This window comes from Talaromyces marneffei, chromosome 7, assembly GCF_009556855.1.
Source record: "Talaromyces marneffei chromosome 7, complete sequence".
NCBI classification, from domain to species: domain Eukaryota; kingdom Fungi; phylum Ascomycota; class Eurotiomycetes; order Eurotiales; family Trichocomaceae; genus Talaromyces; species Talaromyces marneffei.
The window spans coordinates 1,268,427-1,295,683 of record NC_072354.1 but is presented as its reverse complement, the minus strand read 5'-3'; the positions used below and the strand labels follow the sequence as shown (position 1 = coordinate 1,295,683).

Here is a 27,257-nt window from a genome sequence, read left to right as displayed (position 1 = left end):
TGTCAAAAACTGCTTCCGACAAGAACTTCACACGCGATTCACCTTTTTTTTTTTTTTTTTAATTATTTTGTTTTGTCTTCCAAACGAACAGTCATAATCTAATGCTCTCTACATATACACCATACCTAGAGCTGAGCTACTATCTACATGTGGACTGAGGTGTGCGTATTGATTTGTACTCTACCACCGTCATTAAGAAAAATCTACAACTGCCTCTCACATAGAAGCGGGGCTACTGCAACTCATTACTGTTTCTCAAGATTCGTCGAATTTGATCGCTCTGGGTCTTGCCCAGGTCTCTAGGCATACCCGCATCATCGTCATATCTACCAAAGAAAACGAAATCGAGATGCGATGAACGGCACTCCCCGACTTCGATCCGCTTTCCCCCAAAGTCCGCAGACACTAGGCCGTGATAGACGGAGACAGACCGAGTCCCCGGCCATCAAAAGACCCCAGAATGTGAGCGTGACGACTGGTCCGCGTCCTGCCCAACCGGGGCAGGGTCCTTTGATTCCCACCGATGTGATCGACGCACCATCGCAACGATTCTATGTTGCAGCCCTCTACATTGCGCTTGGTGCATGGCGGATATACGACTCGATGGGCGCTGCCAACGAGCTGGATTCGACGTGGTTGTTTCTCAAATGGAACTTTATTGATGGCGTGTTCTTGTTCGGCATCCAGACTCTAAGGGTGCCATGGTTAGAATGGACTTTTCCAACTTTTCTTGCCATCTTCCTTCTCCATGCGGCCACCAATGTGTTTTTGATGTTTCGGATACCGGTATGCATATCCCTTTCCTAAAAGTAACACGATATGCTAATGATCTTCGATAGTTACCGCTTGGTGCATGGGGAGGTATTTTGTACAAGTCCTTTTACGACCGAGAAATGTCTATATCGGGGGGTAGAGTCAAACCTGGCGATATCCTTCATAATGCGTCGCTGATTTTGGGCAAACAAATCATCCATATACTTCCGGAAGGGTGAGTGATAACAAGAATCCCTACTTTTGTGAACATAAACTGATGTCGTATAGATCGGCCGCACTGAACCCCGATGGAATACCATTGTGTCTCAACCCCCAGCAGACTTCTGTTACCCTCCCCATACGTGTCAACCAGTCAACTCCGATACTTATCGATATTATACGCTATGATATATCCACTGGACAAAACGAAACCATCAGCATATCGCACAAACAGCTCAAGCAGATGAAAAAGCAGGCAGGCGAACCCGCCGCTGATGGACATCTCGATCTTCGCTTCCCTATCAAGAAAACAGGCATTTATCGCTTAGCCCGAGTGCTGGACGAGTCTAAACTTGAAGTACAAACCAGAGCTTCCGACACATTGATCCCAGTCTGTCCTAGAGCGGTGCCAAAGAACACATTTTCCGACAAATGTAAGGGTGACTTATCCGATATTACTCTAGAAGTGGAAGGAGTGGCACCACTCAAAGTGAAATACAGCCGCAGGATCAACGGATTTGATGGTGGATTCTCTTTCCAGAATGTACACGCCGAAGGCTCTTTAGTCCCGATAACTGGTCGAAAGCCGGCGGGAATTCTCATCGACCCCAAACAACCAGATCCTCCATCTTGGGCTCAGACTGCGAATCTGCGTATAGCGTTGAATGAGACCTTGGATGCTGGCGGTGAGTGGCTCTATACTATTGAAGAAGTCCACGATGCACAAGGTAACGTCGCCAATTATTCGTCTTACTTGGATGAAACGGATCGAGCATCATTAAAAAACGTGTTGCAATCACAACAATTTTTGGTCCACGAGCGACCAAGACTCTCAATGGTTGGCTGCAATGCTCAGAAATTCCTTCAGACTGCGAAAGGAGAGACCACCGAATTGCCTTTGCACTTTCATTCCACCGGAAGAGACTACAGCGACGATGCGCCATTCCAGCTTACCTATTCGTATTCCCCGGAAGAAGCAGATGGACAAACTGATGTTGCAAAGATTCTGCAAGTATCTCTGAAAACGTCAGAAAACCGACCAAAAACCAAAGAGCCTGGATGGTATTCTTTGGAATCTGTGTCAAGCCGTTTCTGCCGTGGAGAAATACTGGAACCATCATCTTGTTTGCTACACAACCCCCCAGAGCCGGACCTGTCTATTCGACATGAAAAACTTTTTGACAAGTGTGCGAATAGTTCTGTTGGTCTCCTCGTCGATTTGGACATGATCGGATCTCCTCCATTCCGTCTTCGTTATGTCATTGAGAGCGACAAAGGCACAGAGACCTTCTCTGAGGTTATCAAGGGGCTTAGAGGACAGCTAGACTTTACACCAACCCAAGCCGGCCTCTATCGATATCGATTCCTGGATATTGCCGATAGTGTTTACGGTCCACGACCATTGAAAGATAAGGTGCAAGTCTTGGAGCAAGATGTCAAACCACAAGCATCGGCACATCTTTTGGGCACTCACAAACCTCAGAGAACCTGCTTTGGCGAGTCGGCCACTGTCGGTGTCTCTTTCATTGGCGAGGCTCCCTGGACTTTGCAATATGAGGTCGTGCATAACGGTAAGAAAACCAAACACGAAATAGAGAGCTATGAATCTGTTGCAACCATTGTGACCGAGCCACTGTACAGTGGTGGAGAGCACATCATCTCGCTGACTGGTGTGACGGACCGTACCGGTTGTAAGCGCGCCCTGAAAGACAGCGCAGTCGTTCATGTTCGCCCCAAGAAGCCTCAAGCTGCCTTTGGCTTCATCGAAGAGAAGCGAACTACACAAGCTCTGGAAGGAAATACAGTGTTATTGCCGCTGAGATTAAGTGGACAATCACCCTGGATCGTGAAATACCGCAATTTGGATGCCAACGCCGCTCGTCTGTTTGAAAAGAAGATTTGGGATGAGAATGGGGCTATACCAGTTACGCAGAATGGAGTGTATGAACTTGTCGAAGTCTTTGATTCCACTTGTCCAGGAAACATTGAGCAATCCGCAAGCACCTTTGAGATCAAGTGGCTTCCTCGACCTGCACTATCTGTGTCAGGACGCACGGGTGTTGGTGAGAATGTGTCGAAACGCAGTGTCTGTCATGGAGACGATGACATTTTGGAATTGAAACTGGAAGGCAAGGCTCCATTCAACGTCAAATACGAACATCACCGCGACCATGGTAGCGTCAAAACACGGAATCTGAAAAGCACTTCCAACGTGGCATCGTTGGAACTCGATACTTCAAAACCAGGCAATCACGTCTACAAGTTCACTGCCATCTCAGACGCACTTTACGATGCTGATCCAAAAGCGCAAAGCCCAGTCAGTATCTCACAGACTGTCAATGCGTTACCATCTGCTCGTTTTGAGACACCTGGACATATTTACGCATTCTGCAAGGAGGATAGTGACGGCGACGAGCTGATTCCCATTGTATTGGAAGGACAGCCCCCATTCTATCTTGATATTTCCATCAAGCATCATTCAAGCGCAAAGCCTGAGGTAGTGCCCGTTGGCCCAATCCACAGCCACAAACACAAACTCCCCATACCCCGCCGACATCTGGAACTCGGCCAACACGTTGTTAGTATCCATCGAGTTGGCGATTCTCTTGGATGTCAGCGAACATTCGAGAAGGACCTATCATCTGTTCGTGTGGCAGTATCCGACGTTCCTACGATCATCCCTCTTGAGTCTCAGACAGATTACTGTGTCGGAGAACGTCTCTCATTCTCACTCTCAGGACATGCGCCATTCGATGTCTTCTACACATTTGAAGGTGTGAAGAGAAAGGCCTCTTCACAATCAACCACATTCCGACGTATCGCCGAGAAACCAGGTGTATTCACCATTACGGCAGTTAGCGACGGCGCCAGTGGCCGTTGTCAAGCACACAAGAACATTACCAAGGTCATCCACGAGATGCCCAGCGTGCGAATTAGCAGAGGACGAGAAAGTATCATTGATATTCATGAAGGCGGAGAAGCGGAGATCAATTTTGAATTTGGAGGAACTCCGCCATTTGAATTTACGTACGTTTCACCTCTATCTACCTGAAAGCTCTTAAAAGCAGTTTCCGCTAATGGTTTGACCCAGATATACACGAAGCTCCAACGCCCGCAAAGGCAAACCAGCCGAAATCCTGGACATCAAACATGACATTTCCTATGAATACAAAAAGACCATCAAAACATCCGATGAAGGAACATACGAAGTAGTCGCAATCAAGGATAAATATTGCTCGTTCTCGACGCAGAAGGCATCTGCGAAGATTGCGAAACAACAGACGAAGAAATTGATTACGAATTAAGACAATTGAAGGTGGAAGGGAGAGGAGATATCTAGATGCCTTTTGGAGTTGCTTGAAGGGGCGTGGTTGTGCATGCTTTTAATTAACGGTTTGTTTTGTCTAATGAATATTTACTTGTTATCTTTGCATTGTGGTGAAACTTTTATTCTATTCCTCGAAAGAGGCCATGTTATTTACACATTTTTGTTCTCGATGCTATGTACTAGACTTCCACCTAGTCGAGCTATTTCATTCAGAGTTGACTCCTTGTTCAAGGTCACATCAGCTGTCCCGTTGTGCGCTGGTCGAGTAGAGTAAGCCGTCTTCAAATTAAATGGCCTTGAAGTGGTCGAGGTTGGTTTCCATAAACCCGCAATGACATTCTCCTCATGACCGTAGAAGAAGAGAATGCAATGCTCGTAGATGGTTTGAAGTTCACTCAAATACGACATTGTGATGTCTCGGCTGGACGCTTCGGAAGATGAAGCCAAATTAACAAGTCCCTTCAGGTTGGCGAATTGCGGCTGGTTGTGTTTCTTGCTCTTCTTGCTGGGGTTGTTGAGATGGATCACGAAATCATATGGAGAAAGGACGGGATTGAAAAGTAAGTTCTCAAGAGATGGTCTATCTTCTTTGCCATGTTGCTGTTTGAGTGCTTCAACCGCCGCTTTTGCCAAACGCGTGATATGGCCTGCTACAACTTTGGGTGGCTTTTCGTTAAGTGTCCAGGTTACCCCGTCATGGTCGAGGTCTGATGCCACGATCATGGAGACTTTTTTCATTGCAGGGTCGATGTTGCGCCAGGCTAGGAAACGGGTCTCGATGGTTTTAACGTCTTCTCCCGTAAGTCCCCCCATGCCTAAGATAAGAGGCTCCTGTTGCCAGTTCCATTTTGAGAGTAAGGAGAGAGTTCGGTAGAAACCGGTCATCAAACTGGATGGTGAGGCCCATGGGTGAATTGAGACGTAAACGTTGATAGCGAGAAGCTCGACGAACTCCTCAGTGACATGAGACAGAAGTAGTTGGGAGTTGAACCAGTGTTTCATCAAGCGAACTGTAGGTGATAACAATGGATACCGATTGGAAAGTGTTTGAACAACCTGCGTGAGACGTGGGGAGTGGATGAAGGTCTTCTTATATTCGAAAAGAGCGGCGCCTATGTCCTCCTTGTACTGAGGACTAAGACCACTTTCCTTCAACTTCCTTTCGAGTAGCGTTGCTTCGCGTTCGTGGTGTAATCTCAATCGAAATTGGATTCCTGTCGTATGCGCGATGTCTAGGAAAGCCCGGTTTATGAAACGTCTGCTCTCATTTTCCAAGCCAACCCTGAAGGACGTCACGTTTCCATCATCCTTCAAAGCCTCGCCGATTCTCAATAGAAACGCCACTTTGGTCATCTGAATGGCGTCTAGATTGTCTGGCCACTTGGTAGAACTTTCAAGTTGCAAGTTAATATCCACAGGAGTAAGCCCAATATCTTTAGGGTCTGATATTACAGCAGTGCTTCTCAGAAACGGACTTGCAGGTTGAAGGTGTCTGACCTGAAGTGGGAGATCATCCATGCTTTGGAAAGACGACTGCAATGATTGGAATGCATCACGAATGCTTTGAAACATGGCGGCAGTCTGTTTTTCTGAACCGGCAAGCTGCTGTAACGTTTCATCGAATTCGTCTCCGATACATTTGATTGAGTGGCGGGAAATCTTCAAATGACGACTAAGACTATAGACCAGTATTTGATCGATAACTGACCCTTGATCTGACCATACTAAGCTCTCAAGAATGTTTCCATCTCGGAATCTTCTCAATTCTGCCTTATCACCCCAGAAGGATCGGAAAGCCGTAGCTTCTTCTTGCATTTCTGCTGCAGGTCCATGGTCGACGAGACGATTCGAATTTTCAGGGTTCAATATGAGGCCAATCGAGATCTGCTGGAAGTGAGGTTCATTCAATGATTTCGATTTGAGTGGCTGAGGCGATGGGGAATCACTCCATAGACAAATGACTTTTGCCCTGTCACCAAGCGACCTTTCCAAAATATCATAAATGTGATTCTGGTAGGAAACTGAGAGTAGGGGATCAGCAACTTGCTGTTGCGGAGTCAGAGAAACCAGCCGGTCAAATTTGAGCATCGGCTCATTGTTCTGAAAGATGAACACCTTTTCAAAGTTGTCGAAGCGTGTTTCATTCAGAAGTGAAAGTGTCAGGCTACATTCGTGACGAAGCAGCTTATACGACCCAATGGTCATCTTATACAGTATGTTCAACCCTCTTTTTCCGTCAAAAAAGACCGGACCACCAGCGGGTAATTCAACATCGCTGACGAATAAAGACAAAGGCTGCATCAAGTCTCGGGCAACTAAGAATTGCATGGCTGCCTTGAAGACTTGATAGCTGCTATATGACGGCAGCAAGATAGGTTTACCGTTTGCGCCGCCACCCTCAAAAAGAAGACCCAGAAGCAACATCCACTCAAAGCTACCAAATCCCCCCTTTTCGATAGTGGACGCAAAGCCATGTTGCCGAAGCCAGGTTTGACCGAGAAGACTGGCGTCTCTCATTGATGTATACTTTTTTAGGGAAGTCTGTAACCATTTTTGATATGGTATCACTGTCGATTCGAAACGCAAGGCAGAGTTGTAGTATGGGCTTGACTTGTTTTCATCGTTGGATTGAGGCTCATCCTCTGCGCCCGCAGTCTGAACGTTGTTCCTCGATGGGAGTGTTCGTGTGACAGGAAACAACTCATCTTCGACAGCAGTCAATATGCGAATGCGGATGGGTTGCTTGGGTGAGTCTTCAGAAGCGTTCTCTGTGGGTTCTAACACAATAATGGGGCGTAGAAGATCTCCGTCTTGATAGTTATACTGTATCGAAAATGGCAATTTCGCTTCCCGTAGGCTTGCCGCAATGCATGCAATGAAGAAAGCGCGTTTCTGGAAGTATTTGTAGTTTCGATAATCTTTCGGCTGGAACAACGTGCTGGGAATGGTCACAGCTATATCAACGTTGAAGGTTTCGGTGGCTTGTAGTCCGGCGCGCAAGATGACACTCCCAACAAGATCGATGCTGGTCGGGGGCTGGAACGAAACGTGGTACTTCGCAAGGTCGCCGGATGAATGACAAGGGAAGGGCACTGAGACGCGATATCTGTCCCGCAATTCTTTGGCAGCAACGTCGGCTCGTTTCGATTCTCGTTCGGGGACCTGTTGCAAAATATCTCTGATCCGGCGAAGATTGTCTTGAACGGTAGAGACGAGCTTGTCATAATCGGGCCTCAATCCAGCAAGCAACTCGTCTGTCTGAAGTTTGAAGAGACTTGACTTGGATAAACCTGTTGCTCTTCCCACTTCTGCAAAGCGGTTTGCGGAGTTCGTTCCATTTTGAGGTTTTGATTGTTTGTGTTGATTCGAAGAGTCTGGGGCTTTGCTATCCTGATAGTTGTCTGCACTTGAAGAGCCAGGACTGGTCTCTCGATCAGTGGCCGGGCCATTGAGCCTGCGTCGTTTCGTGGATGGATCCGACATTGCTGTTAGATGGTAGATCTATAGAATATGCTCTGTGTTAGAGCTCGCAACGTCCGTTTTCCATAATTTCACACTGGTTGAAGTAAGCACCAACATGTGTACATTACAGTAGATGCGAAAGCTCGAAAAAAATTATGTGCAGTACAACACACCGCCTGCCATTTTTGATTTTTTAGATGTGGGCCTGTTTCGGCGGCCAGACAGGTGGCACTAAATCTTTTTTCTCCACGAAGCAGTCGAGTCAGTTCGTCTTGCAGCAGATGATGGACGCAGTCTGAAGTCGAATTGGAGATAGTCTGCGACTCTGTGTAGGATACGTAGCATAGGTGACTCGCCCGCCAAAAACACCATCGCTCCTGCTGTTTTGGGAGTTTTGCCCGTAGTCCGTATTGCCCCGATTTCGGCGACCGGCAGCCCCTCCAGCGATGACACATCCTCAGGGACAGAGAAAAGCCGCCCAATCTGCTCAACATGAGATGATTCACCATGAACAACATACAGAAGCTCTTTAACACATTCAATCATAAGATCTTTACATCATGCTCCAGGCTATAGGAGGGACCGTGCCTCCAAACACTGATCATGTATGTGGAAACCCCACGCCTTCCCCTGTTTGCTACATCTCCCATCTAACACGCGACTACAGGCGATCAGTGTCTCTCTTCCCACATGGAAGAGCAATGTCGGATACGAGGAGGGACAGGACTGGGTCATAAGCCGCATGCAATGCGGATATCCCAGATTCTTCGTGCATCCTTTGATTCAATCGCTCGCTCAGGAAGTGTTGCGCCGTTGCGGTAATGCCGACCTCGAAGCCACAACACTTTTCCCTTCGTCGCGAACCGCGGAGATATGCCGAACTTTCATGATTGCAAGGATACCAGCCGGCGAGTCCTCCAAAATTCGAATTGTCAGCTTCGTACCATCGCCGAAAGCCGATTCCGATATACGATCCCATGTCAACTCGAAGTTGTTCGGCGTAATCTACCCAAAAGAATATGCCCCCATTGCGAAACAAGTCTGGCAGCATACAGGAGATGGTGTGCAAAGCCGACGCAGCGAGTTCTGCTTGAATGCATTACAAGACGGTTACCTCGTCGAGGACCATGCTTTAGGGTCCGACGGGAAGCAACCATTCTATTCTAAAGGACCGAAACGATACCAACAGCGAACACCGACACCTAAGGAGCATGAACATAGCGCAAAGGCAACAGAATCATCTGACGGACAAGAATTTTCATCGTTCGTTGAAGAACGGTTCGGTCGCAACTTGAGCGCAACGTTGGCACAAAATGCGAAAAGAGCGATGCGACGACGAATTGCTGGTTCTCTCACCGCCAACGTCGAACTTCATGAAGCCTTGGAAAGTGAAGCCTCAGACGGGCGAATTGCGGGCCTGACTGAAAACGACGTTTTCCTGTACCCTACGGGTATGAGTTCTATTTTCAATACACACCGGACTCTCTTGAACGCCAAAGGGCCCCTGAAAAGTATATGCTTCGGATTTCCATACACAGACACATTGAAGATCCTCGAGAAATGGGGCCCTGGCTGTATATTTTACGGTCATGGATCATCTGACGAGATTCAGGATTTGGAATCACGTCTAGAGAAGGGAGAAAGGTTCCTCGCATTATTCACAGAGTTCCCCGGAAATCCATTACTGACGTCTCCGGATCTCAAGAGGATCCGTGAGCTAGCAAATAAGTACGATTTCTACGTCGTGGTAGATGAGACAATTGGTAGCTTTATCAACGTGAACGTCTTGCAGCATGCGGATGTCGTTGTTAGCAGCTTGTCAAAGATTTTCAGCGGCGACAGTAATGTCATGGGAGGCAGTGCAGTGCTTAATCCCCAAGGACTTCATTACCAATTCTTGAAAAAAGCATTCACGACAGACTACGAAGATAATGTTTGGGCCGAAGACGCAGTCTTCCTTGAGAGAAATAGCCGTGATTTCATATCTAGGATTGAAAAGATTAACACCACGACGGAATTTGTGACGGAGATTCTGCAAACATCTCCCCTAGGTGCGTGGAGACTGAAACGACGACCCTGTTGATTTGGATCACACTGACACAAAGAACTTGTAGTGAAGGAAGTCTATTACCCAAAGTATAGCCCAACGAGACTGAACTACGATGCATTACGCCATCCAACAGGAGGCTACGGTGGTCTATTCTCTATTACGTTTCACACAACGAAAGACGCCATCGCGTTTTTTGATGCGCTTGAAGTCATGAAAGGACCAAGTCTTGGAACTAATTTCACCTTGAGGTGTGTACTATGACTCATAACGAAGCATACGGTTCATGCTAATCATATCATCGCAGCTGTCCGTACACATTGTTAGCCCATTATGCCGAGGCCGATTGGGTAAGCAACGAATAGATCCATGTCATTCGGATCCTGTACGCTGACATTTCACTTAGGCTTCTTCTTTCAATGTTCCATTCGATTTGATTCGGGTCAGTGTCGGATTGGAAGATCCTGAAGAGCTTGGCGCTCGCTTCAAGCGTGCTTTGGACGCGATTAAGCAGAATCCCGCTTAAGGTTTCCACTCATTGCGCGATCATCCTGCTTGATCGTGTTTGCAGATGTGTCCAGGTTCATAGATGGCTGATCATACAGCTTTTGGCGAAACAGTCACCAGTCACGAGATCTATTATTTAGTTTCAATTCATAATTAGCGATATTGGATGATGAACGATGCCTTATTACGACTTCGGCGATCCTTCAAGATCGTTTTATGCCTTGCACGCGATCTTCAGTCAAGCGACGATTATTCAACAAACGTCTAGAAGCTGACGTATTGTCTCTACACCCTCATATCTCCCCATGGTTAATGCCCAGGGTTCAAAGGTTCTGTTGAACGATTCTAGTGGACATTGGCCAGCTGTGACCAGGGATAGAAAGAACTCATCTTACAGCCCTTTAGAGAAGTAGACAACCAAAAAAAAAATAAATAAAAAATAGTAATATTCTATACACCGTATACGCCGCGCTTTTTCGAAACCAATTTTCGCTATCTTGACGATAAATCAATCTTCATACAATCATTAGGACGGAGAGTCGGAGAACCCAATTGGAAGTGATGCTAAACCGTAGACGGCACGCCTAGTCAGGGCAGGGGTGACCAATGAAAGCAGACTTATCACGTGTTGTGCTAGCGCTACACGCCAGTTCGGGATTTTTTTGAATCTCGAACAGCTCATCAACTCAGTGATATCGACTAGGCCTCTCAACACGAACCCCTAGGAGTTACTCACTCGCTCAATTCAATTCGATATTACCTTTATTTCTAGATTGGATTGTGCTTGTTTGTTACTTTGAGGAATGGCACAGTCCTGGAATCTTTGATCTCTTAGTCTCGGAAGTCTCAAAATCTGTCTCCTAGGATCAATTCATCACCACTCACTTCCTTCTACAACGCTGCAATTGAACTCCTTTCTTCATCAATTACCGGCTAAGCTTTCTGAAAATGCAGTCTCCTCTCACTGTCGCTCGGCAATCCCTCGTTTCTCTCCCTTTCTTGCTCCCGTCTTGGTGTGAATTGGTCTCGATATCAGGGAGACGATACCAGTCCACTTACCGACGAACAAAACAACGCCTTCGTGTGAAACCAGATGCCTCCTTCGAACCAACTCAAGAAAAATTCGACAGCATCATATTCAACCCTCCCTCGAGCGCCCCGGATATCACTCACACTCCAACCATATTCCTTCCCAAATCTGACATTCGAAGAAATCTTGTCCAACACGAATCGACACTAAGCATTGCACCCGAAGACCTTCCCTGGGCTACTAAGGCTCCCAAAAGGCAGAAATATCATTTGACAGTGGATGATGTCAAAGAGATCAGAAGACTACGTACGCTAGACCCTGTTGCGTGGAGTCGATGGAAGCTGGCGAGGAAGTTTGACTGCTCTGCTCGCTTTATCAACATGGTCTGTGAACCTATCCCACAAGAGCAGAAGCAAGAGATTCACAGGAAGGTGTTGGAGGCTGTTAAGTCGAGATGGGGTGTTACACGGCGCATAGCTAGGGAGGACCGGGAACTCAGAAAGGAGGCCTGGGCTAAGGATGAATAAGGAGGGAAGATATGGTCGGAGAAGACAGTCAGCCTTAAGATAAACGATAAACAGCAGGAAACAACCAGAGGCTTTCTGCGATTTTAGTCTCAAGCGAGCAAAGGGTTCGCTTGGGATATGTGTTTTTATACTCATCCTGTATTATCATAGAAATTTTCAGTGTAACTTTATTATTTGACAACCACCAAAATTCACCTTATTTTCGAACCGAAGGTTGAGTAAAGATAATCTCAAGATCAAAACAATAATTCTAAATTGATCCTTTCATAAAATCTCTCAGTTCCGTCGCATTAACAGAGTAGTAATGTGTCACGAGGCGTAGTATCACCCAATTCGCCAATGACACCTTGACACTTTAATAATCCAAGCCGACGCTGGCCGCTCCCAAGCAAATCGATTCAATCAGAAAGCACCAGAGATAATAATGCCCCCCGCTCTACCCCTCAAGCTTCTTTCTTTCACGGCGAGTAAATGCTCGACAACAACACCTCTCTTTACTTCTAGTAGTTTGAGAACTTGCTTATACAAGCCTCAACTAAGCTCTGGCACATCTTTGAAACCGCATCTTGCCCGTCGTTTTTACTACGGACATATCAGTGATCACAAGATGGCGCCCCAATTGGAGCCTTTTTTCAAGCAGTTCGTTATCTTTTCGAGCCTTTACAATTTGGACTTTGTTTCGCTAATTCAATCTATCTAGGGTCGATGACCTCTCGGAGTCATTCATTGACCGTACGTTTGTTTTGCCTCTGAGTTTTCGTGGTCAGCAAAATTTTATTAACTGGATTTGCTGGAACAGGACTCCGAAAAGCTGTTGCTATCCCCTCTATCTCTGCTGCCGATGAGCACCGCCCAGATGTCTTCAAGGTATATCTGTCAAACAAAAGCCGGTAAATGCGTGCGACAAACGACTGACAAAATAGTAGATGGGACAATTCCTTGCAACTGAACTGGAAAACCTTGGTGCCGAAGTCCACCAACGCCCACTTGGCAGGCAGCCTGGCAAAGAGCACCTTGATTTGCCCCCTGTAGTTATTGCTCGATACGGAAATGATCCCAACAAGCGAACAATCCTAGTTTACGGGCACTACGACGTTCAACCGGCGCTGAAAGAAGATGGCTGGGCAACCGAGCCTTTCGAGTTGACAATCGACGAGAAGGACAGAATGTACGGACGAGGTAGCACAGACGACAAGGGACCTGTTCTCGGATGGTTGAACGTCATTGAAGCGCACAAGAAGGCTGGAATTGAGTTCCCCGTCAACCTGCTCTGTTGTTTCGAGGGTATGGAAGAGTACGGCTCTGAGGGTTTGGATGATTTCATCGAAGCCGAAGCCAAGGCTTTCTTCAAGGACACTGATGCAGTCTGCATTTCCGACAACTACTGGTTGGGAACTGAGAAGCCATGTCTCACATATGGACTCCGAGGCTGCAACTACTATGCCGTTACTATTTCTGGTCCTGGCCAGGATCTGCACAGTGGAGTGTTCGGTGGCTCTGCTCATGAACCCATGACCGATCTTGTCACAGTCTTCTCAAAACTCGTCGACTCACAGGGCAGCATTCAGATCCCTGGTTTGATGGACCTCGTCGCACCCGTCACTGCCGAGGAGGAAAAACTGTACCCTAACATCAGTTACTCCATGGATGATCTTCACGAATCCCTAGGCAGCAAGACTAGCATCCATGCTACCAAGGAAAGGACTCTTATGGCCAGATGGCGCTACCCGTCTCTCTCTATCCACGGTATCGAGGGTGCCTTCTCTGCCCCTGGTGCCAAGACCGTCATCCCAGCCAAGGTCATTGGAAAATTCTCCATTAGAACCGTTCCCAACATGGAAAGCGAGGATGTGACACGTCTAGTGAAGGATTACATCAACAGCGAGTTTGCCAAGCTCGGAAGCAAAAACACATTGGATGTGTCGTTGATGCACGATGGTAAATGGTGGGTGGCTAGCCCCAAGCACTGGAACTTTACCGCTGCTAGCAAGGCTGTTCAACAAGTCTTTGGCGTAGAGCCAGATATGACCCGTGAGGGTGGCAGGTACGTGATATCTCTGATGACCTATTGAATTACCCTTGAGAACAAAAAAAGGCTAACATGTATGATGCAATAGTATCCCCGTCACATTGACATTCGAACAAGCCACGGGAAAGAACGTTCTTTTGCTGCCAATGGGAAGCTCTACCGATGCCGCTCATTCCATCAACGAGAAACTCGACAAGTCAAACTACATCCAAGGCACCAAGTTGCTTGGTGCTTATCTGCACTACGTGGCAGAGGAGCCTGTCAATGCTTAAAGGCATAGACAGCGAAATCCATCACTGTTCGCTGCTGCCTTATTAGATTTGAGCTGGAGACCGTATGCTCATGGAGTTTTATTCGGGTTCCATTTTTTATTTCGAGGGCACTGAATAGTATAAACGTGAACATGATTATTATGTATTAAGATTGCAATGAAGTTCTGAACTTATAATTTGTAGCATAGTGGGCGAATCGGGAACCTGCTGAATTCAAGTCCCGTTCCACGTGATGCCGCGATCCATTTACGCGACTTGTCGCGCGCCAAACACTAAACTTCACAAGTCTGCGACATATGGGATGGCTGACAAGTTGTTCGCCTGACTCAACGTATAATCTGTGATATCATCAGGATATGCCAGGGCTTGGAAGATATGGCACCCCACAAGCGCACACAGGATGACTCTGATGAGGATGATGCGAGCAGCAACAGCTCCAACCCGACTCCCGTAATTGCTCACCCGCTGCTTATTTCTGTGAGGACAAATGCTGACAGTTTATTCTTGAAACCAGAATAAAAGACGTCGTACCTCCGACGACAGTATCTCCATCTCCGGCGGCAGCGACACAAGCGAAATAAGCCATCAAACTGATGCAAGAGGCCGAGAAAAATCCTACGTGCCCTGGCAAGCCCCCCAAGTCGACCAGGAGGATGAAGATGCTCTAGAACAGCAGCAGACGCAATATATCCATGATAAGCACCACGGCGATGAACCGAATATACCCGCTGATCATGGAATCATTGAGCGTGTGGACTGTTTCAACTTCATGTGTCATGAACATTTTTCCGTGGATTTGGGACCTCTTATCAATTTTATTGTTGGAAAGAATGGAAGTGGAAAGAGTGCGATTTTGACGGCGCTTACGTTGTGTTTGGGTGCGAAGGCGTCTGTTACGAATCGAGGGCAGAGTTTAAAGAGTTTCATTAAGGAGGGGAAAGAGTGAGTTATACTTTCGTCTTAGCCGAAACATAGATTGTTGGCTCATGCAAAGCATAGGTCTGCAACCATTATCGTTCGTATCAAGAACCAGGGCGACGGTGCATACATGCCCAATGAATATGGCAAATCCATCATCGTGGAGCGTTCATTCTCCAAGAGCGGAACGAGCGGTTTCAAAATCAAAAGCGAGGCCGGCAAGATCATCTCAACGAAAAAGGGAGACCTTGACGCTATCACGGATTACTTCAACCTGCAAATTGACAACCCTATGAATGTGCTTTCACAAGATATGGCTCGTCAATTCTTGAGCTCTTCAAGTCCCGCGGAAAAGTACAAATTCTTTGTGAAGGGTGTTCAGCTGGAACAGCTGGATAATGATTACCGCGTGATTGAAGGATATATAGATCAAATGAAAGAGAGGCTTGAGGTTCAGAGGGAAGATCTGAAAGTACTTCGAGGGAACAAGGAAAAGGCGCAGCGCAGATTGGAGCTCTCTGATCAACGCAATACCCTCAGGCAACGGATCCGGAATCTTCGGGCACAAATGGCTTGGGCACAAGTCGAGAACCAGGAGAGGGTAAGTTTAATGTATGAGAGTGTTTTGTATGAGTGCTTGAAACTGACTATACACAGATTAGGGACCGAATCCAAGAGGAGATTGCTAAACTTGACGGCCAGATCGCCTCTGCGGAGTCGGCCACTGCTATTTTTGACAGGAAATATGAAGAAGCTGAGCGTGAACTTGAGACTGCGACCGAGCTCTTGAACAGCACAAAGGAAGCATTAAGTAAGGCTCAAGATGAGAGTCAAGTACTGAAAGATGCCAACGCCCAGGATATGGCCGAACATCATGATATCAAAGTAAGTTTGCGCACCATTCCGTTTTTCATTTGTGTGATATTCCATTGACAACCATTGAAGGCCGAACAACGTCGAATCGACCAATCGGTCAAGAGTCTTAATTCGGCGATAGAGGCTCTCAAACAGCAGATCGCTGATGAGAATAAACGCCTTGCAGATATTGCCGGTGGTGACATTGCTCGGAGACAAGAAGAACTCGCACATCGAAGAGCTGAAGCCGATGAAGCCGAAGAGAAACTGAACCAACATCAAGGCGGTTTCAAAGACCTGCAGGACGCAGTTCGCGATGCCGATCAGATCGTGAAGCAGGTCACTGCGCCCATTCAGAAACAGAAGCGAGAAATCGACCAAGCGGAAACTTTGCTTAGGTCACTGTCTAAAGATCGTGGGCAGGCCCTCTCTGGTTTCTCTGAGAAGATGCCACAGCTTTTGAATGCGATTGCTCGTGAGAAGTCTTTCAACCAGCGTCCAGTTGGACCGGTGGGTAATCATGTCAGACTCAAGAAACCAGAGTGGTCTGCAGTTATAGAGCAGTCCTTGAACAACACGCTCAACAGTTTTATCGTCACTTCGAAAAAGGATATGAATATACTCATGCAGATCATGCAAAGACTAAACTGGTATGACTCATTATTTTCTGGCCATTAAACATATCTAATCCCTACTAGTGTTATGCCCATTCTCATCGGAAGCAACGGTGCTATTGATACAACAGCAAACGAGCCAGACAAGCGGTTTGATACTATATTAAGCGTCCTCGAGGTAATTTATGTGATGTTATTGCGTTTGATTTGACACATTTGACGCTTACTCTATCTAGATTGATGAAGATATCGTTCGTCGGCAGCTGATCATCAACCATGCAATTGAGCAGATAGTGTTGATTGAGAACGTAGAAGAGGCGTCTAAGATTTTGTTCGAAGGCGGCCGTGTGAGAAATGTTAGACGTTGCTTGTGTATTGACGCAAGAGATCGACGTCGAGGTGTTACTCTATCTTATGGTCGCACTGGGGAGCCTAGTCAAGCTCCTATTGCTCCTTATGTCGGGCGGCCGCGTATGAAGTCGGACATTGATTCGCAAATCAAGTATGCTCCCCATTTATGCTTCAATTTGAAAACCGCATCTGACACTAGTATAGATTTCAACAAGACCACATACAAGCGCTTAAGAGGGAATTGAACGAACTGCAATCAAAATATACAGCCTCCCAAGCCGAATTGCAACGACGCATGCTTGCACTGACAGAACACAAAACGAAGGAAAATGAGCTGAGAATCGAACAACAGCGACTTTCAGATGCAGCCGATGCACTTGAAGATGCCCTTGAAAAAGACCAAGTGGTCGATGGGAAGTTAGAGACGCTACAAAACACTCTCAAAGAGAGAGAGGGAGAGCAAAAGTTGGCCGTCAATTCTCTGGATGATGCCAAGGCTGCGCTTGACAGCATGAGAGAGAAATTGCTGAAGCAAAGAAAGGCTATCTCTGCGAAGGACGCTGAGATTAAACCCCTCGAGGATAATGTGGCCATTGCGGAAAGTGAACGCCTTAAAGTTGAGACTCAGAGACGAGCAGTATTGAATGAGAAAAACCATGCATATGAACGCGTCACCGATTTGAAACAAGAACGCGACGCGAGGATTGGGAACAAAGAAGAGATGAATACTCGTGTAACTAATTACATTGAGCAGGCCAGCCTTGTATCGCCTCGGGTTCCTGTTGATGAAGGCGAGACCGCTGATAGTCTTGACAAGAAGTTGGAAAAGCTTTCTAAAGACTTGGATCGTTATGATCAGCAGTGAGTTTGTATCTCTAGTCAATATTCTTGACGTATTCTAATTTGATTACCAGGATGGGCGCTACACGAGAGGAGATAGCCGGGGACTTGCTCAATGCAAGCAAAGCCGTTAAAGCAGCCGAGACATCGTACCAGAGCACCGAACGACTGGAAAAGGTAGGATACCGCTTTCTCGGGACCTTCCACACTAACTATACTGATTGTTAATGAATGATAGGAACTCAAACGATCAATCAACTACCGTCGTGAGCGATGGAAGGTGTTTCGAGCTCATATCTCGTCTCGTGCCAAAGCCCAGTTCACATATTTGCTCAGTGAAAGAAGCTTCCGTGGCCGACTTCTCATGGATCACGAGGCTAAGCTGTTGGATCTTCAGGTAGGCATCTCCATCATCTTTTTTCTTTTCTCGATTTCTCTAACCAGTGTGTTATAGGTCGAACCTGATATCACCAAGAATAACGCAGGAGGCCGTGGCACAAAAACGTTGTCCGGTGGCGAGAAATCTTTCTCTCAGATTTGTCTTTTGTTGTCACTTTGGGAAGCCATGGGATCGCCAATCCGCTGCCTTGATGAGTTGTAAGTGCATGGAAGTTTCGGAGTGAATGACTGTTGCTAACGCTGCCCAGCGATGTCTACATGGACCACATCAACCGGAAATCGTCCATCGATATGCTGGTAAGTTTGATCGCAATATCTATCCGGAGAATACGTTGCTGATTATCTACTCTAGATGTTGGCTGCAAGGAGATCGATTGGTCGTCAGTTTATTCTCATCACTCCTGGATCAAGGTCAGATATCAGTCTTGCTCCAGACGTCCGAGTCAAAGAGTATGTTCTTCTTCCTTGTTGCCTTCCTTGATACATGCTAACAATCATGAAAAGACTCGCAGAGCCGGAGAGAGGACAGAGTACATTGACGTTTCGTGCGTCTTGATTGAACGATTTCGATGTTATCCTTAATCGGGCCAGGGCGACATTGTCGCTGGGATTGTACATATCTTGAATGAAGAAACTGAATCAGCGTTACCGCTATTCATTACCGAAGCCTGTATTCAATGTCTGATCGAATGCATAAGCACGACTACCTAAAATCATATGTTCGTCTGTCGTATCGAGTCTATCGACATCAATAAGGGTAAAAGAAAGGTATTAATCCCAAAATGGCAAGGGCCGTCTCTCCGCCCAGCAACGGCCGCTGCTGATTGGTGAATTTCGGTCCTCGAGCTTTCCCCAATAATCCCTTCTTCTTTCTGTCTTCCATTTGTGAATTCTCCCTGACAAGAACCTCACTTTTTCCCTGAGTCTTCCCTCATCATCTTTCGTGCTCACCAAACAGATCAACCTGAAAGTGAAAAATTGAACCGTGAAAAAATTACGAATCTACCAACGTCGATTCAAGATATTCCAGAAAGAAATCTAGCAAACGAAAAACTATAGACTTGATTGCGCACACCACCTCCATAGTCCTCTTTTTTGCCGAACCCTTCGAGGACTTGTGCATCACAACTACACCCTGTCAAGTCAAACTCCTTTACTATTTAAACAAGACTCTTTACTCGATAATTTGCAATATTCGAGTTATTGCGACTTTGATCTCGCTGTCATACTTGTCTTGATTTTAACGTGAGTGTTTGACCCCTCACCACTCGTTGACGTCGTGCGTCTTTAACGAATCTTGTCAAGCTGACGCCTACGACACAACACAGAATCTCTTTTACTCCCACCTCATAGTCTGTCTATTGAAGACACTCAGAGTCTCGCCGACTCGCCGCTACGACATTACTTGATTCTACGAAACCCTTCTCACTCGTAACCACCACTATCACTTTCACAATGGTTGACGCCGTTACATCACAACTTAACAATACCAAACTAGGGTATGACATGGACTGCCTGCTACTTGATTTATTACTCCTGCTCAACTAGCATTTTATAGGGAAACGGACGGATCATGGAAAGACAAGTTGAAGATCCCCGCAAAGGACAACCGAACACAGACTGAGGTTCGCTTATTGGATGTCTTGACACCAAAGAAAAAAGGCGCTGACTCGAACAGGATGTTACCGCGACGAAAGGCCTTGAATTTGAAGATTTTTATATCAAGCGGGAGTTGATGATGGGGATTTTCGAGGCTGGCTTTGAGAAGCCATCTCCCATTCAGGAAGAGACGATACCTGTGGCGTTGACGGGTCGCGATATCCTTGCGCGAGCAAAGAACGGTACTGGAAAGACGGCAGCATTCATCATCCCTACTCTCGAACGCATAAACCCAAAGAGCACAAAGACACAAGCTCTCATTCTCGTCCCCACTCGAGAACTCGCCCTCCAAACTTCACAGGTTTGCAAGACTCTAGGTAAACATCTTGGCATCAACGTTATGGTCACTACTGGTGGTACTGGGTTAATGGACGATATCATTCGTTTGAACGATACCGTGCACATCATCGTTGGAACACCTGGTCGTGTTCTTGATTTGGCAAGCAAAGGTGTCGCTGACTTGTCGGAATGCCCTACCTTTGTTATGGATGAAGCCGATAAGCTTCTTTCCCCCGAATTTACGCCAGTCATTGAACAGCTCCTTTCGTTTCACCCCAAGGATCGCCAGGTCATGCTGTTCAGTGCCACGTTCCCTATGATTGTCAAGTCTTTCAAGGTTTGTTCTTGTTGAGTTTTGTACTCCGGGCGTTCTAACAGTAATTACAGGACAAGCACATGCGTAACCCTTATGAAATCAACCTGATGGACGAACTTACCCTCCGTGGTATTACGCAATACTATGCCTTTGTTGAAGAAAAGCAAAAGGTCCACTGTCTCAACACACTTTTCTCGAAACTCCAAATCAACCAGTCCATCATCTTCTGCAACTCCACAAACCGTGTAGAGTTGTTGGCCAAGAAGATCACCGAACTCGGATATTCTTGTTTCTACTCCCATGCACGAATGCTTCAGCACAACCGAAACCGTGTTTTCCATGACTTCCGTAACGGAGTTTGCCGTAACCTGGTGTGCTCCGACTTGTTGACTCGTGGTATCGATATTCAGGCAGTCAATGTTGTGATCAACTTTGATTTCCCCAAGAACGCCGAGACTTATCTCCATCGTATTGGTCGTTCTGGACGTTTTGGACATTTGGGTTTGGCAATCAACTTGATCAACTGGGATGATCGATTCAACCTTTACAAGATCGAGCAGGAGCTAGGCACTGAAATTCAGCCGATCCCTCAATCTATTGACAAGAAGCTTTACGTCTACGACTCACCGGATACCATTCCTCGCCCTATCGCTTCTGCACCTCAGCCTGACGAGACTCAACAGCGTGAGCAGCAAGGATACCGCCAGGGCAACCATCACCCCGGTGGCCGCTACAATAACAACGCAGGTCGTGGACGAGGAGGTTACCGGGGCCGGGGCGGCCAAGGTCAGCGCCGAGGTGGATATCAGAATCCTCACGGTCATGACGGCGGCAAACCGCAACCAACCCCTGCTTCTTAATCGACACGTTTATTAGGTGTTTCTGATTCGGTTGTTCTCGCGTATCAGATGCCAATTATAGGCTGATTGCGGCCTATAGAGAACATTTACGTTGAAGTTGTTATGGCCGTTACATGATGAGTTACGTTTCTCCGTTACCGTGTCTGTACCATATGTCTAGATGTTTCAATCTGCACACCTCATTTTGTTCGATACTTTCGGCTGCGAAACGATTCGGACCTTAGGTGTTCGGATATCATCATTCATCTTTTGAAAGCTGTTATTTGCTCGTGTTCTTTTTATCTCCTTCGTTCGGTGATGGTGTTTAGGTCAACGGTCATGGGCTTGAGGCCGTGGTTATCTCTAGCCAGGTGTTTCTAGGCGTTGTTTTGTTCTGGAACACGAGGTTGAATGAATATTTTCGCAGGAGGAGCGTTTTGATTCGTCAACCAGGCTTGACCTCTAGGTCTGGGTTTATCGCATTGTCATCGCATATTTTATTTCACCTTTACCTTTTACCTTCCTGTGAGTCTGCATCTCATCACATCGTGTCTGATCTCTTGGAGCTTTTCTTCCATGAAAGCGTTCCACTTCAGATCTGTGACTCATCGAATTGTTGCATTGGTCGAATATTTCGCTAGCAGATACTCGGACCATCTCGTTCCTTTTCCCATTGTTACCGCTATCCGACACGGCAGTTCATTACTCTCGAGTCAGTTCGACTTTCGATCTTTCACGAGAATATAGCCTTGAACGACCGACTACATCAAACCAACTTTTCTTTCCTCTAACATTACCCACTCCCTTCAATACCCTTCAATACCCACATCACCCATATGCAAGAAAAAAAAAACATAAAATAGGAGGAGTCTAGGTTTACCTTACTGTGGATTTAGCAAAGAGATCTAGAAATGACAAGTTCCCTCCAAATTTCTTTCATTCTTCTTGTAGTTGTAGTTGTATAGCAGCATGTGACAGCCTGCTAATTACGTAGTTCGATTTTGTCTCCGACTGCGGAACAAAATCTTTAGGCTAACCTCACCAAGTTTATTTAGAACTCACAACTGATCAGATCTCGCCATTTCCCCTGCTCTTCAATTGAGCAATGGCTTCCACAACAAAAGATCAAGACCAGCGGCCAAAGGTATTCACTACAATGGCACATCTCCAGAACAATGCTAACCTCGTGGTATATAGCCGAGTAGTCTCCGCTCCATCATAGCGGGTGCTACAGCTGGAGCCGTTGAAATTGGTATAACTCCCTCTCACTATTCCTTGAGTAGCACTCTGGACTAACACCTTCAATTATTTGTATAGCTATAACATACCCTGCCGAATGTGCGCTTTCCCCTCCCAATCTGATTCAACCGAACGGAACTCTAACAACTCGGGAATTAGTTGCCAAAACACGATCCCAACTCAATCGACGATTACCTGATGCCGGAAAACTTCCCTGGCCACCGTTTGGTGCGCAGTGGTACGCTGGTTGTACGACACTGATGATTGGGAATTCCTTGAAGGCTGGAATTCGTACGCCCTTTCCCCTCCCGGTGGCTGTCTTTCGATTCGAGACAGATGGTGTGATGCTTACCGAGTGATGCAGGCTTCGTCGCATTCGATAAGTTCAAAGCACTACTTCAAGATGAGAATGGGAACATATCAGGGCCTAGGACTGTCATTGCAGGTTTTGGAGCGGGATTTACGGAATCGATTCTCGCTGTGACGCCGTTTGAGAGTATCAAGACCCAACTGTGAGATAGACACATACCCACCACTTCCGCTGAAACATAGATCTAATATTCTTGGGGCAGGATCGACGACCGCAAATCCGCAAACCCACGCATGCGAGGCTTCCTACAAGGTAGCAAAATTATCGCCCAAGAGCGCGGAATAAGAGGTTTCTTTCAAGGGCTGGTGCCCACCACAGCACGACAAGCCGCGAACTCAGCGGTGCGGTTCTCGAGTTATACGACTATAAAACAGTTTGTGCAAGGGTATGCTGCGCCGGGAGAGAAATTGGGTGTTTTGAGTACTTTCGCGATTGGTGGTGTTGCGGGGATTATTACTGTGTGAGTAAGATCAGGGTTGAAAAGGATTGAGGTGGATTACTTATGTTTTTGATGGGCAGATATGTGACTCAACCACTTGATACGGTGAAGACGAGGTATGTCATTGATATACATGCTTAGCTTCCTGCTTTTACTGACTCGAAGGGAAGGATGCAATCTCTGGAGGCCAGGAAGAACTACAAAAACAGTATCGCATGCTTTGCGCAAATCGTCAAGAATGAGGGTGTCTTAACCCTTTGGTCTGGAGCGTTACCTCGTCTTGCGCGATTGATTATGAGTGGTGGAATTGTGTTTACTATGTTCGTCCCTTTGTCATATGCTCTCTTGGTCATTGATCTTATACTGACATTTGTGTGTTCAAGGTACGAGAAAATGATGGACGGGATGGATACATTGGACCCAGAACGAAAATACATTTAATATCAGTTACCGCAAATGATATGGGTAGTATACAATATTGTACATCTAATATACAAACACGTAGCATCATAATTTGAGCCTAAGAAGAAGCATTCTCCTCCTCCAGCATCATCATCTGCACATCCCGATCAACAAGCCATGTCCGCACACTATCCATAACAGTCTCTAACCCATGCCCCCCATCTAACACACTATCCAAATCATGCACTGTAATCCCACTGCGATGATCTGTACATCGACTCTGACTGAAATTATACGTGCGCACTTTATCTCCTCGACCCATTTTCGCGACGCCGCCCATGGCGCCTCGACGCAATTTGACCATTTCTTCCTCGCGAGCTTCGCGTCTTCGTTCGGCGAGTTTCGCACGAAGTAATTGCCATGCCTTTTTGCGGTTGGCGTGTTGAGATCGAGAGTCTTGCATAGACACGGTAAGACCTGTGGGGATATGTGTGAGTCGGATTGCGGACTCGGTCTTATTGACGTGTTGACCGCCAGCGCCGCTGGCGCGCATCTTCTCCGACTTGACTTCCTGCGGATTCACGTAGTAATCGCTATTCGGATCTTCGAAGTTTAGGTTTTCTTCGTTTGCGCCGGATTCTGGGAAATTAGGTAAAATCATCACGCTGACTGCGCTGGTATGTGTGCGGCCTTTGGCCTCTGTGGCGGGCACTCTTTGGACTCTGTGGACACCAATTTCCGTCCGAAGGATATCGTAACTACCGGGTGTCTCGATTTCGACGACAGCCTCGCTTAGACGGTCGTTTGATATCGCTTCTTCCATATCCTGCTTCACGATCGACGTGCGCAATCCTTTCCGTGAACAGAAATTCTGATACATCCTCAGCAATTCATAGGCAAAAAGTCCAGCTTCATCGCCACCTGCGCCAGGTCGAATTTCCAAAAGACATGGTAACGCTGCGAAGGGATGTCGCGGGATCAGCGCAGATTTGAGCTTGTCGGATACGATTGGGAGTTGTGTTTGGGTTTGATCCAGGTCTTCGAGAGCGAGGGATCTCAGTTCGGAGTCAGTTTCAGGGTCGCTAATTAGGGAGTTTAGTTCTGTAATGGTCTGCGTATCGGAAAACAGATGTCAGCTATGTCTTATGGTTCTTCTCTGTTGTAACCCACTTCATGTGTTTTGTCCCAATCCTTTACGGCTTGAGCGACGGGTGCAAGTTCACCCAATCGTTTGGCGACTTTGGTGTCGAAGTTTTCTCCGAGGACATCGCGAAGTTTCTCATGTTCTTTTGCGATTGATCGAGCTCGGCTAAGGAGTGCAGCCGATAGTTCAGATGTGACTGCTTTCGTAATAAAATTGTCAACACCGTTTAGCTTGAAATGTGTAACAGTCAAGATAAATACCGGACGATTGGAATCTCTTTTGCAGTAGTAAGCGAGATTGCTCTCCTAGGAGCACTCTTGTATTCCTCAAACGTCTTGTGCATATCGAGATGTTTTTGAGAAACATGCTGTAGCCATTGAACAGTTTCCCGCGAAGAAGTTGAGCTGCGAGCTATCAGTTGGAAGATAAAGTGATGCTTTAATGTTCATGAATAATAAAAATAGATCCACCAATTAGGCGCTGTCCCACGTGATAATTACGAGTCATTAATACGCAGGTAATACGGGATCATGCTTGTTCCATACAGATAATTACACGTATCAAATACCCAATGCGTAAAGGCCAGACAGACAGTCACTCTTGCAACTTATCTCTCAAACAAACAACTTGTCCTTTGCGCCTACTCCAACTACACTCTTTCATACCGCAAGAAAAGACGGTGATGATGTGAATAAGGCCCTCACGAGGTCCGATTGATCGCCACTCAGACGACAGACACCTCTGACATAGTACATTAATTCTCTTTCCCACTACACAGATAGAATATACAAGATGCGCCTACCCACCAAAGAGTTCGCCGTTTTACTGGCCTGCGCCGGTGTCGGCTCCTCACTCCAAGCAGATATCCCTGCTGATTTGCCTGTTGCCTCGCTCATATCCTCTGCAAAATCACATCTCGCCACTGGCTCTCCTCGTGATGCTTTGGCTTACTTCGATGCGGCCGTCGCTAGGGATCCTACCAACTACTTGACCATATTCCAACGAGGCGCTACATACCTTTCTCTAGGCAGAGATACACAAGCCATCGATGATTTTAACCGAGTTCTCGAACTCAAACCGGACTTTGACGGCGCTTTACTACAACGATCCAGAATCAAGGGCAGAAGTGCGGATTGGACTGGCGCTAAAGAGGATCTTGTCAAGGCTGGCAAGAAATCTTCGCCAGAATATGTGGAGCTTGATGAGGCGCAGACAGCAGAGAAAGCAGCCGAACAGGCAGAGGCCAAGGGGGATTGGGAAACGTGTGTTTCACAGTCTAGTGTGGCTATTATGAAGGCCAGTGTGGCACTTAATCTTCGACGGTTACGTTCACATTGTCGGTTTGAGAAAGGTGATATCCAGGAAGCTCTAGGTGATTTAGCACACATACTACAAATTTCCCCGGGGTCTGTCGAACCACATTTACAAATATCGTCGACATTGTTCTATTCTTTGGGCGACTATGAACGAGCCATTGCACAGATCCGGAAATGTCTTCATTCAGATCCAGACTCGAAGTTGTGTAGTCGACTGTTCCGCAAGGAGAAGCAATACGTCAAGAGTTTGAATAAGCTGCAAGAGTTCAAGGAGAAACGAAAGTTTACCAATGCGATCAATATTTTGGTTGGGACCAAGGACGAGAGTGGTATGATCGATGATGTTAAGGAAGATGTCAAAGAAGCACGGGAGGCGGGATATATTCATCCCAACGCTCCCAATGAGCTGTATGCATCTCTTATTGAGGTGACCTGCGAAATATACCGAGCTGTAGGTGCACTATTTCGAGGTGATTGGAATGGATTTAAACTAACGGATGCAACGCAGATGAACTCGAAAAAAGCAAAGACCTACTGTGCCGATATTCTACAACTCAAACCACACTCCTTGCACGGCCTCCTATATCAAGCTCAAACTTATATCGACGAAGACGAGTTTGAGCGTGCCATTAACACACTCACAACAGCTAAGGAACACCACCAAAGCTCCCGAGAAGTCCAAGAACTTCTCCAAAAGGCCCAAGTTCTTCTCAAACGATCCAAACAAAAGGATTATTACAAAATCCTCGGAGTCAGCCGTGACGCAGACGATCGAACAATCAAACGAGCATATCGACAGCTCACTAAAATCCACCATCCGGACAAGGCCATGTCGCAGGGAGTATCCAAGGAGGATGCGGAGACGAAGATGGCTTCCATTAATGAAGCTTATGAAGTCCTTTCGGATCCAGAGTTGAGGGCTCGGTTTGATAATGGTGATGATCCTAACGATCCCGAGTCCGGGCGAGGAGGCCCTTTCCAGGGACACCCGTTTGCCGGAGGACGAGGGGGTGGTGGCCAGCAATTCTTCTTTCAACAAGGTGGCGGTGGAGGAGGAGCTCAATTCAAGTTCAACGGCTTTCCAGGCGGATTCCCATTCTAGA

General features: G+C 46.7%; 10 protein-coding genes across 10 annotated transcripts; 8 read left to right on the top strand and 2 right to left on the bottom strand.

The window, feature by feature from the left end:
• Nucleotides 1-354: 354 nt before the first annotated feature.
• On the top strand, nt 355-4,277 carry EYB26_009120 (uncharacterized protein; the record flags this gene model as incomplete). The annotated part of the gene is made up of 4 exons (XM_054268371.1): nt 355-786; nt 840-988; nt 1,042-3,999; nt 4,064-4,277. 4 exons carry the CDS (start codon nt 355-357, stop codon nt 4,275-4,277), a joined length of 3,753 nt encoding a protein of 1,250 aa, XP_054124346.1.
• A 173-nt stretch (nt 4,278-4,450) lies between these two features.
• On the bottom strand, nt 4,451-7,783 carry EYB26_009119 (uncharacterized protein; the record flags this gene model as incomplete). Its single annotated transcript, XM_054268370.1, has 1 exon — nt 4,451-7,783. One exon carries the CDS (start codon nt 7,781-7,783, stop codon nt 4,451-4,453), a length of 3,333 nt encoding a protein of 1,110 aa, XP_054124345.1.
• Nucleotides 7,784-8,322: 539 nt separating this feature from the next.
• On the top strand, nt 8,323-10,335 carry EYB26_009118 (uncharacterized protein; the record flags this gene model as incomplete). Its single annotated transcript, XM_054268369.1, has 5 exons — nt 8,323-8,367; nt 8,430-9,813; nt 9,877-10,060; nt 10,117-10,159; nt 10,216-10,335. The coding sequence occupies 5 exons, from the start codon at nt 8,323-8,325 to the stop codon at nt 10,333-10,335; spliced, it is 1,776 nt and encodes a 591-aa protein (XP_054124344.1).
• Nucleotides 10,336-11,264: 929 nt separating this feature from the next.
• On the top strand, nt 11,265-11,873 carry EYB26_009117 (uncharacterized protein; the record flags this gene model as incomplete). Its single annotated transcript, XM_054268368.1, has 1 exon — nt 11,265-11,873. One exon carries the CDS (start codon nt 11,265-11,267, stop codon nt 11,871-11,873), a length of 609 nt encoding a protein of 202 aa, XP_054124343.1.
• Nucleotides 11,874-12,480: 607 nt separating this feature from the next.
• Nucleotides 12,481-14,174, top strand: EYB26_009116 (uncharacterized protein; the record flags this gene model as incomplete). Its single annotated transcript, XM_054268367.1, has 5 exons — nt 12,481-12,512; nt 12,574-12,605; nt 12,673-12,740; nt 12,800-13,917; nt 13,991-14,174. The coding sequence occupies 5 exons, from the start codon at nt 12,481-12,483 to the stop codon at nt 14,172-14,174; spliced, it is 1,434 nt and encodes a 477-aa protein (XP_054124342.1).
• Nucleotides 14,175-14,549: 375 nt separating this feature from the next.
• On the top strand, nt 14,550-18,707 carry EYB26_009115 (uncharacterized protein; the record flags this gene model as incomplete). Its single annotated transcript, XM_054268366.1, has 14 exons — nt 14,550-14,624; nt 14,689-15,116; nt 15,174-15,693; nt 15,750-15,977; nt 16,038-16,597; nt 16,646-16,739; nt 16,798-17,063; nt 17,117-17,773; nt 17,827-17,929; nt 17,991-18,149; nt 18,207-18,349; nt 18,400-18,448; nt 18,504-18,601; nt 18,656-18,707. 14 exons carry the CDS (start codon nt 14,550-14,552, stop codon nt 18,705-18,707), a joined length of 3,432 nt encoding a protein of 1,143 aa, XP_054124341.1.
• Nucleotides 18,708-19,606: 899 nt separating this feature from the next.
• EYB26_009114 (uncharacterized protein) lies at nt 19,607-21,265 on the top strand (the record flags this gene model as incomplete). Its single annotated transcript, XM_054268365.1, has 4 exons — nt 19,607-19,650; nt 19,710-19,776; nt 19,830-20,426; nt 20,477-21,265. 4 exons carry the CDS (start codon nt 19,607-19,609, stop codon nt 21,263-21,265), a joined length of 1,497 nt encoding a protein of 498 aa, XP_054124340.1.
• Nucleotides 21,266-22,349: 1,084 nt separating this feature from the next.
• Nucleotides 22,350-23,733, top strand: EYB26_009113 (uncharacterized protein; the record flags this gene model as incomplete). Its single annotated transcript, XM_054268364.1, has 9 exons — nt 22,350-22,388; nt 22,442-22,496; nt 22,562-22,582; nt 22,643-22,774; nt 22,848-22,995; nt 23,056-23,313; nt 23,373-23,408; nt 23,463-23,612; nt 23,676-23,733. 9 exons carry the CDS (start codon nt 22,350-22,352, stop codon nt 23,731-23,733), a joined length of 897 nt encoding a protein of 298 aa, XP_054124339.1.
• Nucleotides 23,734-23,812: 79 nt separating this feature from the next.
• Nucleotides 23,813-25,204, bottom strand: EYB26_009112 (uncharacterized protein; the record flags this gene model as incomplete). The annotated part of the gene is made up of 3 exons (XM_054268363.1): nt 23,813-24,805; nt 24,865-25,034; nt 25,099-25,204. The coding sequence occupies 3 exons, from the start codon at nt 25,202-25,204 to the stop codon at nt 23,813-23,815; spliced, it is 1,269 nt and encodes a 422-aa protein (XP_054124338.1).
• Nucleotides 25,205-25,630: 426 nt separating this feature from the next.
• On the top strand, nt 25,631-27,256 carry EYB26_009111 (uncharacterized protein; the record flags this gene model as incomplete). The annotated part of the gene is made up of 2 exons (XM_054268362.1): nt 25,631-26,605; nt 26,663-27,256. The coding sequence occupies 2 exons, from the start codon at nt 25,631-25,633 to the stop codon at nt 27,254-27,256; spliced, it is 1,569 nt and encodes a 522-aa protein (XP_054124337.1).
• Nucleotide 27,257: the final 1 nt, after the last annotated feature.